General features: G+C 35.8%; 1 protein-coding gene across 6 annotated transcripts in view; it reads right to left on the bottom strand.

The window, feature by feature from the left end:
* Positions 1 to 20,501, bottom strand: part of LOC114331344 (uncharacterized) — a 215,110-nt gene that overhangs the window by 107,373 nt on the left and 87,236 nt on the right. For 5 of the 6 annotated variants that reach the window (XM_050647268.1, XM_050647269.1, XM_050647271.1 and 2 more), the window contains exon 1: positions 6,034 to 6,152. The exons of the other annotated variant lie outside the window; for it this stretch is intronic. In XM_050647268.1, the coding sequence (XP_050503225.1) occupies positions 6,034 to 6,060 (27 nt within the window). In that variant the 5' untranslated portion in view covers positions 6,061 to 6,152. Of the gene's footprint in view, positions 1 to 6,033; positions 6,153 to 20,501 lie in introns of those variants that run through there. 6 annotated transcript variants of the gene reach the window in all.

Below are 20,501 nucleotides of genomic sequence, written 5' to 3'. Positions count from 1 at the left end.
AAACCGATCTGTGCCTCTACTTTGAGGCCACGAGATGTCACCTGGTATTTATTGAAAAATACCTACGGCGTCAAACAAGCAGGAAATAATCGCAACTTTCTACTTTTTAAAAAGTATGAAAATAATATGTAAAATATTATACGGGAAATAAATATTCTACCTTCGTCTGTGCTGCCATCTTGGGAACGTTTTCGCTGTCTACAGCTCATCAGCCAAGCTCTCAGAACAGACGAAGATGTAGAATATTTCCTCCGTATACCCGAGGCCGTAAGACAGCCATGCAGTCCTTATGGGACTAGCGCAATCTGAGTTAGTTAGAAGCAACCTACCTTGCTCGTTTCGGTACGAAACCGATCTGTGCCTCTACTTTGAGGCCACGAGATGTCACCTGGTATTTATTGAAAAATACCTACGGCGTCAAACAAGCATATACGGAGGAAATATTCAAGCATATCGGGTATACGGAGGAAATATTCTACATCTTCGTCTGTTCTGAGAGCTTGGCTGATGAGCTGTAGACAGCGAAAACGTTCCCAAGATGGCAGCACAGACGAAGGTAGAATATTTATTTCCCGTATAATATTTTACATATTATTTTCATACTTTTTAAAAAGTAGAAAGTTGCGATTATTTCCTGCTTGTTTGACGCCGTAGGTATTTTTCAATAAATACCAGGTGACATCTCGTGGCCTCAAAGTAGAGGCACAGATCGGTTTCGTACCGAAACGAGCAAGGTAGGTTGCTTCTAACTAACTCAGATTGCGCTAGTCCCATAAGGACTGCATGGCTGTCTTACGGCCTCGGGTATACGGAGGAAATATTCTACATCTTCGTCTGTTCTGAGAGCTTGGCTGATGAGCTGTAGACAGCGAAAACGTTCCCAAGATGGCAGCACAGACGAAGGTAGAATATTTATTTCCCGTATAATATTTTACATATTATTTTCATACTTTTTAAAAAGTAGAAAGTTGCGATTATTTCCTGCTTGTTTGACGCCGTAGGTATTTTTCAATAAATACCAGGTGACATCTCGTGGCCTCAAAGTAGAGGCACAGATCGGTTTCGTACCGAAACGAGCAAGGTAGGTTGCTTCTAACTAACTCAGATTGCGCTAGTCCCATAAGGACTGCATGGCTGTCTTACGGCCTCGGGTATACGGAGGAAATATTCTACATCTTCGTCTGTTCTGAGAGCTTGGCTGATGAGCTGTAGACAGCGAAAACGTTCCCAAGATGGCAGCACAGACGAAGGTAGAATATTTATTTCCCGTATAATATTTTACATATTATTTTCATACTTTTTAAAAAGTAGAAAGTTGCGATTATTTCCTGCTTGTTTGACGCCGTAGGTATTTTTCAATAAATACCAGGTGACATCTCGTGGCCTCAAAGTAGAGGCACAGATCGGTTTCGTACCGAAACGAGCAAGGTAGGTTGCTTCTAACTAACTCAGATTGCGCTAGTCCCATAAGGACTGCATGGCTGTCTTACGGCCTCGGGTATACGGAGGAAATATTCTACATCTTCGTCTGTTCTGAGAGCTTGGCTGATGAGCTGTAGACAGCGAAAACGTTCCCAAGATGGCAGCACAGACGAAGGTAGAATATTTATTTCCCGTATAATATTTTACATATTATTTTCATACTTTTTAAAAAGTAGAAAGTTGCGATTATTTCCTGCTTGTTTGACGCCGTAGGTATTTTTCAATAAATACCAGGTGACATCTCGTGGCCTCAAAGTAGAGGCACAGATCGGTTTCGTACCGAAACGAGCAAGGTAGGTTGCTTCTAACTAACTCAGATTGCGCTAGTCCCATAAGGACTGCATGGCTGTCTTACGGCCTCGGGTATACGGAGGAAATATTCTACATCTTCGTCTGTTCTGAGAGCTTGGCTGATGAGCTGTAGACAGCGAAAACGTTCCCAAGATGGCAGCACAGACGAAGGTAGAATATTTATTTCCCGTATAATATTTTACATATTATTTTCATACTTTTTAAAAAGTAGAAAGTTGCGATTATTTCCTGCTTGTTTGACGCCGTAGGTATTTTTCAATAAATACCAGGTGACATCTCGTGGCCTCAAAGTAGAGGCACAGATCGGTTTCGTACCGAAACGAGCAAGGTAGGTTGCTTCTAACTAACTCAGATTGCGCTAGTCCCATAAGGACTGCATGGCTGTCTTACGGCCTCGGGTATACGGAGGAAATATTCTACATCTTCGTCTGTTCTGAGAGCTTGGCTGATGAGCTGTAGACAGCGAAAACGTTCCCAAGATGGCAGCACAGACGAAGGTAGAATATTTATTTCCCGTATAATATTTTACATATATATATATATATATATATATATATATATATATATATATATATATATATATATATATATATATATATATATATAGATATATATTTCTGAATGACCAACTTGAGACAAACAGCTCTACACTCCTCAACCTATTCAGTTAATGATTTTAACCTTCCGATGACCAACCTTTTTTTGTTACACGGATGACCAACGGGGGTCAAAAATGACCCCAAATCAAAAATGACAATTGACAAAATATTAAGTTGTTTTAAGAAATAAAATAATGTATTCGTAATTTTAATGTTAGTATTGTATCAATAAATGATAAATAAACATTAGTAAAACATATTTTCATTACAACTGAACAAAAACAGGAATCATCATTCTGAACATAAAACTAAAGAAATTTTAAAATATACACTAATTTATAGTAAGAGAAATAAGGAAAAAAAATATCCTGTTGGTGACACAACCCCCTCCAGGCCGAAACAAAATTTTTGAGTAGTATGGACATCTATAATAATAACCTATATGTTTCCTGCAGCCGATTCTGATGATATACAAATGAAGATCAAAAAACGGTAAATTTTCGCTTTTTTCGTCTATTACCAAAAAGTTAGCATTTTAAACAAATTTGAGAGAAGAAGCTCATAAATCGTATAAAGAACTTCAATATGGCGTTCGCTGAATATGTCTATCCTGATCGGTTGCTTAGAAAATTGCAAAATAAATAATACATTTTGGAAATAAAAAATGAATAACCATTTTCAATTTCGTTGCAAAACGAAAATACAGCCGCATCATTATTCCAGTTCAATCAGAGAGTGCAGCAAGCACCTCTACCGGTTTCGAAACTTATTAGTCTCTCATCAGGAGGCACACATGCTGCTCTCCCCGATTCAACCAAAACAAACCCCAGCGTGCAGTCCCGGATTGCAACGAACGAAATGGCATAGATGCCCTAGCGGCAACTGCTAACAAAAAGACTAAGTTTTCACTCTAATGGCATTTAATACAACATAATGCTATTCTACATCCCACCATTCCATGGGAACCATTGTTTTCATTCTGGTGGGATGTAGAATAGCATTATGTTTAGGTCTGGATCCCGCGTATGAAAAAAAAGTTGATTAATAGCAAGCTGAAAATTTGTTAATAGCTTAAGGGTGTCTAGTCGGATAAACATTGATATATGAGAACACTGGAACAGGGGCAGTTTTGATTGTGGAACAGGTTAAAAATTTGGAACGGTCATACCACGAAAACGGGTCATTTATTTTGTCCGACAGAATAGACTTAAACTCTCCGAACAGAGATTAAACTCTCATGCAAAAATCAGACTGCTATTTATCACCAAATTGGCGTTTTAATGAGTGGAACATGTAGAATATTTCAAGTGATAGGAATTATGACAGGTGATAAATACCAGTCTGATTTTTGCATGAGAGTTTAATCTCTGTTCGGAGAGTTTAAATTTATTTTGTCGGACAAAATAAATGTGCTGTTTTCGTGGTCTGACCGTTCCAAATTTTTAACGTGTTCCACAATTAAAACTGCCCCTGTTCCAGTGTCCTTATATATCAAAATTTATCTGACTAGACACCCGTAAGCTATTAACAAATTTTCAGCTTGCTATTAATCAACTTTTTTTTCATACGCGGGATCCAGACCTATTGTTTTATATGCCATTAGAGTGAAAACTTAGTCTTTTTAATAAATTTTGGGTTTTTATAAATATTCATAACTTATGTAAAAATTAAGTTAGAACCTTCTTATTACACGAAATTCTGAGACTTCTGGTGCTTAAATTATACCGTAAATTTCAAAGCAATTGGTGAAATAGTTTAAAAGTTATTTAATTTGTTTTTCCCAAATTAATTTTTTTTGCAACACTGTAAGTCAGAAAATGATGAACTTACAGTAATACTTTGGATAGGTTATGGAAGAAGAAGATTTACACCATTAATTTAATAAAAAAAAATAATTCTAAATATTGCAAAATAATTTTGCAAAAACATATGAATTAAAAAAAGGGGAGGGGGCTAACTTCGTCCCTAATCATCCCAAGACAATTGTTTTCCTTTCTAAATGTGTACAATAATTCAGTCTTTCTAAATATGAAAAAATAATTTTTCTACGGGTAACGGTTAAAAAGTTATTCTAATTGTTTCTAAGTAAGCAAAAAATCAACATGTTTTTGCAAAATAATTTTACACTGTTTAAAATTACTTTTTGTCATTTTTTTTAATTAAGTTAATAGTATAAATGTTCTTCCTTCATAAACTGTCTGAAGTATTACTGTAACCTTATAATTTTCTGACTTACAGTGTTGCAAAAAAAAATGAATTTGGTATAACCAAATTAAATAACTTTTAAACTATTTGACCAATTGCTTTGAAATTGAAAACATAATTTAAGCACAAGAAGTGTCAGCATTCTAATTTTACTTTTACATAAGTTATGAACTTTTATAAAATCTCAAAATTTATGACTTATTTTGCAATTTTCTAAGCAACAAATAAGGATAAACATATTCAGCCAACGCCATATTTGAAGTTTTTTATATTATGAGTTATGAGTTTCTTATTCTCAAATTTGTTTAGAATGCTTCACTTTTTAGTAATAGACGATTTTTTGATCTTCATTTGTTTATAACTATGTATATCATCAAAATCGGCTGCAGGAAATATATAGGTTATTAATATAGATGTCCATACTACTCAAAAATTTGGTTTCGGCCTGGAGGGGATGTGTCATGAGAAAAATTTTATTTCTCTGGACTATTACGTCGCCACAAGTTTAACAAACAATTTTTTTTCAATATTGGAATGTTTCTTACAAGACGGTATTTACTTAATATAAAACTGGAACATGGAAGGTCAAGGAAGTTCGTTTTTGACCCCAAATTCAGAAAATATTTTTTTTTTCGGAAAATATAGGGAATTTTTTATTACAAAATATGAGGGCATCCTTTAAAATAAGTTTAAAATTGAAAATATTTCTGAATTAAGAAAACATACACTGGGGTCAAAATTTACCCCCTTGGTCATCCGAAGGTTAAAGGTGCAGACACACAGTAAAATACATCGCTTTAGAAAGGGTGTCTGCAGAAACAGCTGTAGTGGTAATAACTTGTAATAAATTTTGTGGAAGCATAGAAAACATAAGTTATTCAGTCCTTTATTGCTAGATAAAAACTATTTCCAAAATCTTAAAAAAAGTGTTAAAAAAATAAAAAATAATTCCAAAACGGGACTGAGTAAACACACTATAAACGAATATAGGGCACTGATAAATAATAAAGATGATAAAGGTTATGAAACTGAGACTGCCACCTCGCAAGTGAAGAAAATAATAAATAATACGGTAAACAAATAAACAATTAAAGCAAGCTAATATATTTAACAAACATACGCTTTAAATAAACAAATAGAGGATTAATATAAAGAGACTATTGCAAATCTTTAAAGTTGAATATATAGATCCTTAAATGACAGCTATGACGTTATTTGACGGGTAAACATGACGATTTAAAATATATCCGAATTAGCGATATCTTTCTTTACAATACAGCTTCAGTGATATTATCTGCTGATCTCTAAATGATATACTTACAAATGTTTACTCTTCATTTTAATAATCGTTCAACCCCTACAAAAGCACGGTGCTGTAGAGGACGAGCAGTTTAAAACAGGAGAAGATGCAGTAAAATACAGAGTTATAATTTACCTGAATATTGAAATAAGTGGACTTCATTCATATTCTTCACTATGACATAGTAAAAACATTAACCTTATTGGTATCGGCACTTCAGGTTGGAACAGAAAGGGCGCTTCAAAGACGCAGGTCACCGCGATGCTCAGTCAGAGGCGTAGGCAACTCTTTTCGTTATATCGGGAAGATGTAAAACATGATAAAACTGTACCATACTTTTTGAGCCACTTAAATTACTGTTTCAAAAAAGGAAAAATACAAGAGTCCAGAGGTGTCTTATCACTAGAATCTGATCAGAAAGATCAATGAGTAGTTTTGTTTCATCCTACGTTAATACTAACAAATACTTAAAACTATAGTTACATTCAATAATGTTTATAAAGGGTCTTATTTATAGCCCTGGATCCCGCGTACCAAAAAAAGTTGATTAATAGCAAGCTGAAAATTTGTTGATAGCTTATCGGTGTCTAGTCGGACAAACTTTTATGTACGGGAATACTGGAACAGGGGCAGTTTTAATTGTGGAACAGTTTAAAAATTTGGAACGTCAGATTACGAAAACGTCCAATGTATTTTGTCGGACAGAACAGTCAATTGATTTGTTACCCGTTCATTAAACTCTCATGCAAAAATCAGACTGCTATTAATAAACAACATGATTCCTGCCATTTGACATGTTCTTTATGTTCCACTCATTAAAATGCCCAGTTGGTGATAAACACCAGTCTGATTTTTGCATGACAGTTTAATGAAATGGTAACAAATCAATTGGAAGTTGTGTCCGACAAAATACATGCAACGTTTTCGTAGTCTGGCGTTCCAAATTTTTAACCTGTTCCACAATTAAAACTTCCCCTGTTCCAGTGTTCCCATACATCAAAGTTTGTCCGACTAGACACCGTTAAGCTATTAACAAATTTTCAGCTTGCTATTAATCAACTTTTTTTTGGTACGCGGGATCCAGGTCTATTACTTAGAGAAATTATTTAGGCACACAAGCACCCGTGTACACTAAGCCGCACTATACTGTGCTTTTGAACTATTCACCAAACTCGAAGGGCCTCATCCTCTTCAGTTTTCATGCTAACTCTGTGTTATGTAAGAGTTGAAGAGTCTCGATATTCAACATGTTGATTAAATCTTTGCTCATGATTGTCGCTATATTTACATATTATTATTTCTTTAACAGTCTCCCAAGTCTGGGTAAATTATGGTGACCAAATCATAAACTTGAAAAAAACGGGACACATCCAAGGAGCAGTAGAGCACCTAAAATTTTTCTGTGGGGGCGGGGGTTGGCTTGGGCACCGAAATTTTTCCCCAGGGCATAATTTTACAAAAAAGTCAGAGCAACAAAAAATACGCCCAGCATTAACACAAGAGGACTAAAAACCCAAAAAGGAGGAACCGCATTTGAAGACAAACAGATCAGCAGCATATGGGAATAATATTACAAAAAAATGATATTTACTAGGAAAGAAACACACTGCGATAAAAAAGTAAGGTTGTAGAAGATAACGACGAAGTAGAAATTTTTAAAGAAGTACAAAAACAAATATTAAAATCCTAGGAAACGGAAAAACATCAGGAGAAGATGAAATAGCAGTGGAATTAATAAAATACGGAGGAAGAGAATTCCATAAACAAATAAACCAGTTAATACAACAAATATGGACAAAACAGATTACCAGACGATATGAACGCAGATATTATAGTACCTACATACAATGATGAGCGCGCTAATAACCGGCAAAAAATGGAAAACATATTAAGTTGTGAGATAAAAAGAAATAAAGCTAGTGGTGGTGGGAGATTTAGCAATAAAAACCTATAAACCTGTGTTTTCCATCTTTTGCGTTATTTTTCCGGTTATTAGCGCGCTCATCGCTGTATAAAAAAAGGAGATCGGGAGGAGTGCGAGAATTACAGAGCAATAACTTCATTAAACACCATATCGTCGTCGTCACGGCAAAACTCACTTAGTCAAAATCCACTTAGTCAAAATTGAGGTTCCTGTCCTAATCGATTCACAATATCAATTTTCATAGTGTGGCAGAAATAACGAAGTCCTAGAAAGTACGTAGAGATGGTTAGCTAAATCACTGAATATGCATAAGTCCAAAATTACCATTTTGCTGTCAGGTAGAAGCCACTAAATGTTCGTTTTCTCAGATCTGTTGATTTAGATTTAGTGACTTTTGTCGTGACGACGACAATATATCTCGCAAGCATACTAAACATGAGACTTAACTCATGCGTTGAACGAATATTAGGAGAATGTCAAAACGGGTTCAGACCGGGGAGGTCGACGATTAATTCCATACATACAGTGGAGCAAATAATTCACAAATCGAGAGAATACAACAGAGAAACGCACCTAATATTCATAGATTTCAAAAGCGCTTTTGATACAATCAATCGGACGAAAATGATGGAGAAGCTAGAGAATGTTGGAATCCCAGAAAGACGAAGACATGCTAACAGTGAGCCTAAAGAACACCAGGCCAAGGATCAGTTTCAACGGAACAACTTCTAAGGAGATCAATGGAAACAAAGGCGTGAAACAAGGTGATTCTATCTCCCCGACACTATTTAATCTGATATTGAAAGTAATCATACGGAGGACAAACTTTGCAAACAAAAACATTATTACAAATCATACAACTTCACCTAGTAGCATATGCAGATTATCTAGTCATCATAGCGAAGACGAAGATGACACTTATAAAAGCATTTGGAAAATTAGATTAGGAAGCGAAGAGAAAAAGACTAGAGATAAACAAGCACAAAACAAAATACATGACGATAGGGAAGGATGACACAACAACTAAGAAATATCTAATAACACAGAACAATAAACTTTGATATCCACCTCTATAAAAACCGGAAAAGAAAGAACAGAGGAAAGAATTCTGAAAGGCAGAAAAACATATGGATTGAATAGAAATCTGCTAAGAAACAAGGCTCTAACTATAATATGAACCTATATAATATAAGATCTTTATAAGACCTGCTGTTACATATGGGATGGAAACAACGACAATAAAGAGGAAGATAGCCTTCTGAAATTTGAAAGAAAAATAATGAGAACAATACTGGTCCACAATGTAACAAGAGAGAGAGAGAAATAAGAATGAAAACAAATGGCGACATTAAAGAAGAATTAAAGAGAGAAAATAAGTCAGATACATAAAATCAACCCAACGCAAATACGGGACATTTAGGCGTCCCGAGAGAATTTTTCGGGACCCCGGGACAAATCGTTAAAAAACGGGATAATCCCGTTTTTTCGGGACGTTTGGTCACTCTAGGGTAAATGCAACTGTTTTTAACGTACCAAGGGGCATCTACGTTGCTTAGTATTACTTAGTTCTGAAAGCGTTGTATCTTTGAAATAATGTTTTTGGTGGTATATCCCGAGAGCAGAATACCGTATGACTATGTAAGCCTGAGTCTTTGTTTTTATATCAAGAATTTATTATTTATGGAGAGCTTTGAGTTTCTTACAAGCAGCCAGTATTTAAGTAGTGTATTTAAGTTCAAGTTATTTTCGTTTTTTCTATGGATGGATCTTCCTACACAGTCTCGCATCAAGATGCAAACCCAGGTACCTCACAGTATCTGCAATATGCATCTGGACGTCAGTTATTTCAATTGGCACATATTACTTTCTCTTATTAGTGAAATTCACGTATGTACTGATTTGTTCTCATTCAATTTATTCTCCATTTTTTTATTCAATTGTCAATATTGTCCCCTGAAGATTGCAAATTTCTGGTAGCTTCTTCGTTATTATTTCGCACTGCTATAATACCCTTTGTCGTCCGCAAAAGTTGCAATTGTTCGACATTCAGGCATATCGTTTGTGTAAGATAAGTAGAATCTAGTTAGCTAGCTGGATCTAGCTCTAGCACACTACTCCGAGGTACTTCTGAATGAATAATGAATATGACAAGAATAAAAACAGTGACAAAGACAGACGACCACAGGATATATAACCATAAATGAACGTAAGATAGAATAAGTCCGTGAATATACCTATCTACCTATGCCGAATTCTGAAACTCAACAAAGAGAACCAAAATACGGAAATCGCTAGAAGAGCAAGACTCGCATGGGTAGGATTTAATAAACTTAGTTGGATATTTAAGAATCGCAAAATACCTCAATACTTTGGCAAAACCAGTGCATTCTTCCCATATGACATATGGATATGAAACATGAACCCTAATCAAGGCCAATATGAATAAACTAGCCACATCAGAAAGGGCAATGGAAAGAGTACTGCTAGATATACGACTATCCGATACAACAACGGCGGATCCAACCTTGCAAGGTGAGGGCAATAAAGACAAATTTTCTCGTGACTGGCGTACGCAGGATTCTTTTTCGGGATGGGCTGTTATTTTCTTATTCTTCATGTACCATGTTCTTTCAGAACGTTGGTTACCATCATATGTATCTTAATTTTATTAAACCATGAAGTTCTTCTTCGTCCTGGACTGCGTTTGCCTGCTATTTTCACTTGAATAATATTTTGTAGCAACCTATATTTGGGACCTATCATTAAACGTCAGAAATAATCCAGCTATCTCTTCTTGATGCTTTTTATAATCGCAGTAGTCTTGCTGAGCCATTCTAGTATTGTGGAGTTTCGAATCTTCTCCATCCAAAAAACTATTAAAATTGCACCACATTTCGAGAGCCTCAAGACCATTTAGATCGATTTTATTCACAGTCCAAGACTCGATACCATACAGTAAGACCGAGAACACGTAGCAGCGAAGTAGTCGGATCCTTAATGCCAATTTTAGGTCTCTGTTACATAATACTTTGGACATCCTTCTAAGAGCGGCTCTTATTCGGGGGTTGTATTAAATGATCAAATTACCATAACAGCACCGGCAATTACTATTTTTATCTGGTCTCTGGTATTGAATTGAATAGATGGCAATAAACAGATTTATTGTAGGACTTTTTCATTTATTATGTTCCAAAGACTTTTAATAATTTTAGATTTCAAGGAATTCTGCCATATTTATGTTTCAGTTATCAACAGGACACAAAATTCACTATTTATGTTCACTCGTAATCTCTTTCTTAAAAACAGTGTCAGTAGACACCAGGCGAGGTCTCAAGGAAGGGTCAATTGACTCTATTGACCCCCTCCTTGGATCCGCGCCTGCGATACAAAGAGAAACGACTGGGTAACATCAAAAGCATTAGTCGAAGATATCATAAAAGACAATAGCCGGAACATTGGAAGTATGTTGCTCAAGATAGAGATCGATGGAAGAAGTTGAAAGAGGCCTATGTTCATAAGTACACGACAGAAGGCTAAGAAGAAGAAGAAAAAGAAGCCTTGGTATTGCTTTATTCAAAGTACGGATGCGGCCTTTATGCTACACTTCATCTTACATAAAGCTTGGCCCACATTAAAGAAGATACATACTTGTTTTGTGACGTAAAATATAAACTTGTCGTATTGGAAGATCTAGTTTGTTGCCATTTCCAACGTAGTTTCTTTCTTTCTCAAATTGGTACTCTGATAATTCTAACTCTTGTAACGATGTGATGCCTCGGCGGGCGATGAGCTGCTGTTACCGGAGGGGACTGATGGAGTGTCCGTGTTTGCGCATTCCTTCTTCACGGCACCGCTGGAGGAAACCGAAGGAGAGGGCATCGAGAGCATATTTAAGGTGAGCTAGGAGAATGAGAAAATCAGTCATGGTTCGTGTATTGAACTTACTATGGCTCAACAGCTGATGCCTCGCGTATTGAACGAGCTTCAGCTGGCTTGGCAAAGATGCGCCGTTTGTGAGGCGGAACTATTCCTAGGTATACGCCACCGTAGTGACGTGGAGTCTTGCCACAATCGTTATCGCAGTAGGCGGTAGTAGCGAGGAACGAGTGACTGCATTGAAGTGAAATGCCGTCTCCAGGCTACGTTGTTTTAACGTAGCGAAATTATTATTGTATATATTGTTTATCGTATTATTTCAATGTAGCTACTATGATCGGATGGCTATAATAAAGTTTAATATTGTTTTCCTTTGCAGAAGATGGAATTATATTTTATTTTATTTGTTTTAAACTGTATATAATTATCTTTAATATATTTGCTTTATTTTTAACTTATGTTTTACTGAGTCTGTCGTCCTAAAAGAACTACCCATTACAAAAATGGCGCCCGAGCAAAAATAAAAGCACCGCTGGTTGTAACTACCCGTTACAAATTTGGCCTGAACGACCGTTCTGGGCTCCATAACCAGCCAAGCGAAGTGAGCGAGGCCGGCCAACCTGAATCGCGACGTGCACCGTTCGTGAGGTGATTCGTAAACTCAGGCAGGCCAACTCGAGACGAGACGCACGGTGTACCGAAGTGAGGTAATGTGCGACTCGTAATTCAACGGAGGCAAGCGTATTGAGCGAGCCCCGATAGATATAATATATTTGAATACCTCTGTTAATTTTGGTTCTTCTGTTACAGACGCCCATCCGGAGGGAGACTTCGCTGGAACGGGATAAAATATCAAATTATTATTTTGCGTTATATTGTTATAATTTAGAGTTAATAAATTTGCTTTGTTTTCAACCTGTGTTTTACTGAGTCTGTCGTCCTGAAAGAACTACCCGTTACAAATTTGGCGCTACTCTTTCAGATAATTTATTATATTCCACGACTGAAAGATTACCTGAGTCCTCTAGTTTTTTAGATCATTTCTGAAATTCTGCCAATCTCTTTTTGCACTGACCAGCTTAGGGAGGTCTCATTCCTTATTATTTCGCCATCGAGTGTGAAGAGAATGGAGGCATGATCTGAGTTCATTTCCCAGAAAAATTTCCCGGAATTATTTATTATACCTATTATTTTTTATTATTGCATTATAAACTACAGTTATAATTAAAAATATATTTAATTTGCCATTTCGATCTTTACCTTGATTTTATAACAATGATTCAGAAAAGAAGATTTTGTAACTAGATCAACATCATAATCGTCATGCAACCTCTTCTGTCCACTGCTGGACACAGCTCTCTTCCATTTTTCGACACTTTCCACGGTTCTATGCGTCTTGTTGCCATTTCTTGGATATTTGTTTAATATCGTCCATCCAGCATGATGGTGGTCTTCCTCTGCTGCGTTTATCTTCTCTTGGGCGCCAGTCAATTAGTTTTCTGGTCCATCTTGAGTCTTTTAGTCTCGATATGTGACCTGCCCAATTCCATTTCAGCTTGGCTATACGTCCGACGACATCAGTGATACCTGTTCTTTTCCTTAGGTCTTGGTTCCTTATTTTGTCTTTTTTTGTCACGCCGAAAATCGTTCTTTCCATGCGCCTTTGTGCCACTCGCAGTTTTAGTGCTGTTGTTTTTGTGAGCGAGAGAGTTTCTGCTCCGTATGTCATAATAGGAAGAACGCATTGGTCAAATGTCTTCCGTTCCATAGCTATCGGGATGTTGCCCTTAAAGATGTCTCTTAGTGAACCATACGCCGCCCAAACAAATGTTTTCGTCGTTGAAATTGACAAGTCTGATTATCCTTGCTTATTCTCATTTCATGACCGAGATATAATATGTACTTTTCTGTCAATTCTACCACTTGATTTTGGATGGTTAGGTGTTCGCTGAGAACTAAATTTCTCATAAAGTTGGTCTTACTGATGTTAATTTTTAGATCTATTTTTGAAAATACGTTTTCTAATTCTTGAGATCTTCAGATCTTCGGTAATAAATACTATATCGGTAATAAGGGCTATATTACTTCGGTAATAAGTACAAAACGCAGATAATTGAGCAATTCCCCATCTATTTTTATTCCTCTTTACTCCTCGATTTTCCCACTTTAGCATTTTAAAGGCGTATTCGAGGACCGTTATAAATAATTTAGGAGAGAGAGTGTTACCCTGTCTCACACCTCGCTTGATATGAATTTCTCTGGTGGTATCATGTAGTTCTACACGCATTGTGGAGTTCTGGTACAATGTTTGTACTAACACCGGTAGTCTACACACTACTACTGTTCAGAGCAGTTATATTGCTATCTAATTCCACAGTGTCGAAGGCTTTGTGAAAGTCTAGAAAGATAAGTACCAGTGACATGCTAGATTATAACTAGATCATATAATGAGAAATGACAAATAATATAACCTGCTACTAATAATAATCAAAGGGAATGTAGAGCAGAAAAAGAGTAGGTACAAGAAAAATGTCATGGCTTCGTAATAATCATAGCTTGAACTGGCACAGAAGTTCAACAATTACTATGAGCGGCGCAGAATAGAAGATTTTGATGTAGTGATCGCAAACCTCTAGTAATGGCGTGTACCAGAAGAGGAAGAAAAACAGTTTTGTATAAAGAACGTTAAGATCATCTGCAATAAAAACTGTGCTATCATGAAGAGAAGATAGAGGTCGATGGTAAGAGTCATTTATAATCACGAAAGAAACAAATGGTAAAAAATTGAAAAATCACAGAAGCCGGGTTCATTAAACTAAAAGAAACAAACTGCTTAAAAAATTCCTCGGCAGCATGTAGTAAGCTTTGGTTAACAGTATTAAAGGAATAATTCACTAAAAAAATATATCAGTAATGAAAATGTCCTTTCAAATACCTACTAGATATTAATGTTAAACTTTTTCAGGATAAACCTTTATTTTTATATTTAAACTTTGGATTGGTAAAGTTGGATTTCAATCTCATCTTTTTCAAAATTCCCAGGGATTTCCCCCAAGTCTCGCGTTTTTGGGAGGTAGTTTGTTTTCACAATGTTAAGTAATGATTTTCATTTCGAGAAGGAACAGGATGCTCCGACAAATACATACTGCGTATAGGAAACCAACAATCGTTCTATTTGTCGACTACAAGACAGCCTTTGACAAGATAAAAAGAAAGGAACTATAGAAAACCATGGAAGATTGAAACACAAACAATATAAGAATGATAAAGCGTCATTTACAATGCCTTTATTTAATGGCTTCTTAATAAAAATTCATTATTTACACAGTAAGTATTTTGTACATATACCTAATATAAATTATATTTTTAATACATTCATAATATTATTTCTTTGAAGATTTATTTATTTATTATATACTTAATAAGAATTTATTTACTATGAAGTTTTCATAAATTTTAAAAATAAAATAAAGTTGTAGCTCTGCAATATACGCATTAAGAGAGCACTATACGCAATCATGCAATATACAAAAAAAAATACAATAGATACATTGTTAACACCCCTTCAACCCCTTTGATTGCGCCCTTGTGTGCGATGTGATGAGTTTCAAGGGTAATAGAGGTTGCCTAGTTACCGTTCCGAATTTTCACTCGATTTATCGATCGGTTGGAGAATACTGAGAAATCATGAGAACGATTAGTTATTCGAATACAAATCGATTGTACGACACATCGAACGTCATTCGATTATAGTTTTTATAAAAAAATCGGTGGACTATGTGAGAAATTTAAAAATTCTATTAAATATATTATATGAAAAACAGGCATTTGTTTAAAAAGAAAAGAACACAAACATTTTTGTCTGTTGCCAAAAATTAAAAAAAAAAAGGGAAAAAATCACAGATACCAAGAAGAACAACAACAAAAAGGTAAGTTATAGTAGGGGAGTCCATTTCGCGTTAGTCGAACGCGTCAGAAAATCACATGGGGAGAAACCATGTACCCTGTAAATGTACCCTTTACCATCGATGGACGGGCAGTCCGTAAAAAAATCTATCTTAGAAATACTTGAAAACGTCAGATTAAGACAACGTAAGTTAAGTACATGAACAACAACGTATATTTCAAAAATCTGCTTAATCGCTCAATCGCTCAACGATTTGTAAGGAAATGGCTGAGTTACAAAGTTTCACAAAAAAGCGAATATTTCGCGAAATGAACATCAGATTGCAAACCACCCACGGAGGGGGTGGAGTAACTTTAAAATTTTAAATAGTAATCCCGCGATATTTTGCAAAAAATGAACATCGGATCATAAACGTTCAATACCTATTTTTAAAAAATCTATCGAATATCACCAAACACGACGTGGGGGTTTACTTTAAAATCTTAAATTTGGAACCCCAATGTTAAGAGGGATGATTGTGGATCGAGTTATTAATGTCAACGGCTTTAGTTTCAAATAACTTTATTTCCTATAAACGACATGCTAACTTCTATATTCTAACTACGTTTTACTATGCGATGCTTCACGTTGCCATGTTCGATGTGTACTCCTTCATGTCTCTCTACCGACCAGGGTTGCCAGATGAAATTTCAGAATATCCCTAGACGGGAGCTTCAATTTCCCCTAGAAATCCCTAAATCGTATTAATTTGACCTAAAAAAGAAGAAATTGACAGATGACAGCTGTCAATTTAATTTATAACCTATTAAACACTATGTTTAATCCACTTTAATCATTGATTAAATGTTTACTTGAATGTTTTAATGTTTACTTAGGAATATTTATGTCAGGGAACAATAAATAATGACAATAATAATAATATTTGAACAAAAAGATATTTAATAACAACAAAAAATGGCGCTAGCACAGTTTAATAAATCCCTAGATTTCAAAAAAAATCCCTCCAGAGCTCCAAAAGCTTCAAAAAATCCCTAGATTCGGGGAAAATCCCTAGACATGGTAACCCTGCTACCGACTACTTATTGCGCTTGCTCGACCCTGAACAATGTGCGCGCTAGACACTTTACACTACACACTACCTACTATAGGTCTGTTCCAACACTACACACATACCTACAATATAAACATGTAATTCCTAACACCCAATATTTTTGCAGATATGGATTCCTTACGTAAAAATATGCAACATTTATTCGAGACATTTTTTCGAATTATGGATAGATGGCCCTACAATCGCAAAAAACGATTTTTGGAAATGGAAAATTAAATTAAAAAATAGAAAATCCTCAATGGAAAATGTAACTTGACTTTTCTTGACTTTAGGACCTAATCTTCACAACCCAATAGGTCCCCATGACGCTTTAGTAACTGCAAATTTAGCATCCAACCCTACCCTTCTTCTTCACGTACCATATCAGAATTGTCCGACGTTGGCGATCACCATTGCGAAGGCTTCTCGATCTTCTGCAATATGGAATAATTGTCCTGCATTTGATATCTGAGTCCATTCACGAATGTTTTTTAACCAAGAAACCTGTTTTCTTCCTACACCTCTACGGCCCTCTATTTTGCCTTTAAGGATCAGTTGTAATATTTTATATGGACTTCCCCTGACTATATGTTCCAGATACGACACTTTTCGATGTTTAACAGTCTTTAGCAGTTCTCTATCTTTGTTGACCCTCCTTAGTCCTTCTTCATTAGTTTTTCTTGCTGTCCAGGGTATCTTCAGCATTCGTCTATGAATCCACATTTCCAATGCTTTAATTCTTTTCATGATCTATACTTTTAGCGTCAACACTTTTGCACTATACAAAAGTACGGACCAAACATAGCACTTAACCATTCTTTGTCTTAGTTCTAAACTGAGATGATTATTGCAGAGAAATGACTTCATTTTCATAAAAGTAGTTTTAGTCATTGTTATTCTACGTTTTATTTCTATGTCTGAATCTAGTTGGTCCGATACTGATGAAATATTGGAAACATGGCGAAACTACTGTGGCGAGCTATATAAAAATAACGAGGTATCAGCCGAAAATCAGATTCGATTCTAGATCCTGACCCATTGCTTAGCGGCGTGTAATTTGTGTTGCCTATATAAACTTGAATCGCGAAATGGGCCTGTTTATTATTCAAAAAATGTATATACAAATCAATGTAGCTACTACCTAATAATTATAAAAACATTTAAAAAATATACATCACTTTAATACAATTTGTGTTTTTTTTTTCTGGTTCACTGAGCTAAATAAGTATTTTAAAGTTCATCTTATTCTTCATTTAATAAATAATGTTCATATGGCTGCGGTGCGCGGTGTTCAATGTAGGTACTAGGTTCTAGGTATCTACATATTTCGAAAACTTCTGAGAAATGGGAAAATTATTGATTTATAGATATTACAAAGAAAAGGTACCTAAAAACGTTTTTGAGCAAGTCATGCTACATGAAAAAATTTTATAAATAATAAAATTTTGCTAATATATTATGTACCTAACCACTTTAAAAATTCACATTCTAAGGCATGAATGACATAAACATTTTTTGAATATATATTTTGAATTTTGAGTCTATACCTAAATACTTGTTATTTAAATACTTTTTAACATTGGTATTTGTATTTATGATATGTACTTTCCCAAATTTAATAAAATTTGTGATTTTTTATATTATCTAATCGTTGTTTTATTTAAGTCAAGCATGGCCACAGATCAATCTTTATAGTAATAACTTTTCAGTAAGTACATCTAAAAAGGTACTACCTACATAATTTAATTTATTCATGCCTTACAATGTGAATTTTTAAAGTGGTTAGGTAATATGTATAGCAAAATTTTATTATTTATAAAATTCTTTCATACAGCATGGCTTGCTCGAAAACCATTTAGATACCCTTTCTTTGTAATATCTATAGATTAATAATTTTCCCATTTCTATTTTATTGCAATTTCTATTTGTATGTAACATTTTTTAAATAACTCAAAAGGCCCATTTCGCCGATTTCGCCACCAATGGGTCAGGATTTAGACAGAATAAAAAATCAGTGGCCTTCTGACTACCCTAGAGAACCTACTGTCTTACTCGCTGAAGTCAAAGATGCAATTAAATCACTAAAGAAAAATAAATCCCCAGGCATTGATTCAATACCATGTGAAATACTACAGTTACTAGGTGACAAAGGGTTACATATCATCCATTCTATCTGTGTCGCTGTTTGGAATTCAGGAAAATGGCCATCTGGTTGGTGTACCTCAATTTATATCCCACTACACAAAAAAGGAACTACTACCAGATGTGAAAACTACCGCACACTGTCACTAATAACACATGCTAGTAAAATCTTGTTGCATATCATCAAAAACAGATTAAAAACCTATCTACATTACCAAATACCTCAGGAACAAGCGGGGTTTGTAAAGGGTAAAGGTACAAGGGAACAAATCCTGAACCTGAGACAACTCATTGAAAAGTCTAGAGAATTTCAAGTACCTATGATTATATGCTTCGTTGACTACCAAAAGGCATTTGATTGTGTAAGCTGGATAAATCTGTGGTCAATTTTAATAGAAATGGGCGCACCAATGCACCTGGTGACACTTATTAAAATCTGTACCAGTCTAATATAGCGACAGTACGACTAGATCAGAAGTTCTCAAACCAATTCAAGACCGAGAGAGGCGTTGGACAAAGATGCGTGTTGTCACCTGACCTGTTTAACATTTATGTTGAACATGTCATGAGGATGGTTTTAGAAGGATGGGCCGGAGGAGTAAGAGTAGCTGGTAGGAAAATCTCCAATTTAAGAGTTGCTGATGACACTACACTTATAGCAGCAAATGAGCAAGAAATGTTTGGTCTTCTGCGAAGAGTTGAGTACGAAAGCAATAAAGTTGGTCTGAAAATCAATAAAGCTAAGACAAAAATAATGGTGGTCGACAGATTAGACACTATTTAACTGACTAACATGTTACAGGAATACCAGATAGTAAACACGTTTATCTACCTCGGGTCTAGTGTAACTAACGATGGTAACTGTGAAGCAGAAGTTCGGAGACGTATTGGTATGGCAAAAAATGCGATGAGTCGCCTAACTAAAGTTTGGAAAGACAGATCTATCTCTCAAAATATCAAGATGAGACTGGCGAATGCCCTTGTATTCTCAATATTTCTATACGGAGCAGAGACTTGGACTCTTCGCGCAAGGAAGCGCCAAAAAACTGATGACTTTGAGATGTGGTGCTGGAGAAGAATGCTGCGTATCCCTTGGACAGCTCATAGGACAAACGTTTCCATTCTAAACTCAAATTCTAAACTCAATATTAAAAAAAAAAGGCTGTCCACAATATGTCTGCAACGAATTCTGCAATTCTTTGGTCACGTGGTTCGCAGAGGTCATGACAGTTTGGAGAGATTAATTGTTTCTGGAAACGTTCCGGGGAGAAGATCAAGAGGACGATAACCAACTAGATGGTCTGACCAAATAAAGTATTCAGCTGGAAACTCATTCTGCGAAGCTCTTAGAGCACCTGAAGATAGAGACCAATGGAGAAACATTGTTAGGAATATTGGAAGAAATCACGATCCTCAGTAATGGGGAAACTACAAGAGAGAGAGAGAGAGAGAGAGAGAGAGAGAGAGAGAGAGAGAGAGAGAGAGAGAGAGAGAGAGAGAGAGAGAGAGAGAGAGAGAGAGAGAGAGAGAGAGAGATGAGAGAGAGAGAGAGAAGAGAGAGAGAGAGAGAGAGAGAGGAGAGAGAGAGATAGAGAGAGAGAGAGAGAGAGAGAGAGAGAGAGAGATCTAAATCTAAACTCCACGCGTATCGTCTAGCAGAGTTG

The sequence above is a fragment of the Diabrotica virgifera genome, chromosome 3, assembly GCF_917563875.1.
Source record: "Diabrotica virgifera virgifera chromosome 3, PGI_DIABVI_V3a".
Lineage (NCBI taxonomy): Eukaryota > Metazoa > Arthropoda > Insecta > Coleoptera > Chrysomelidae > Diabrotica > Diabrotica virgifera.
This window is presented reverse-complemented; position numbering and strand designations above follow the sequence as displayed.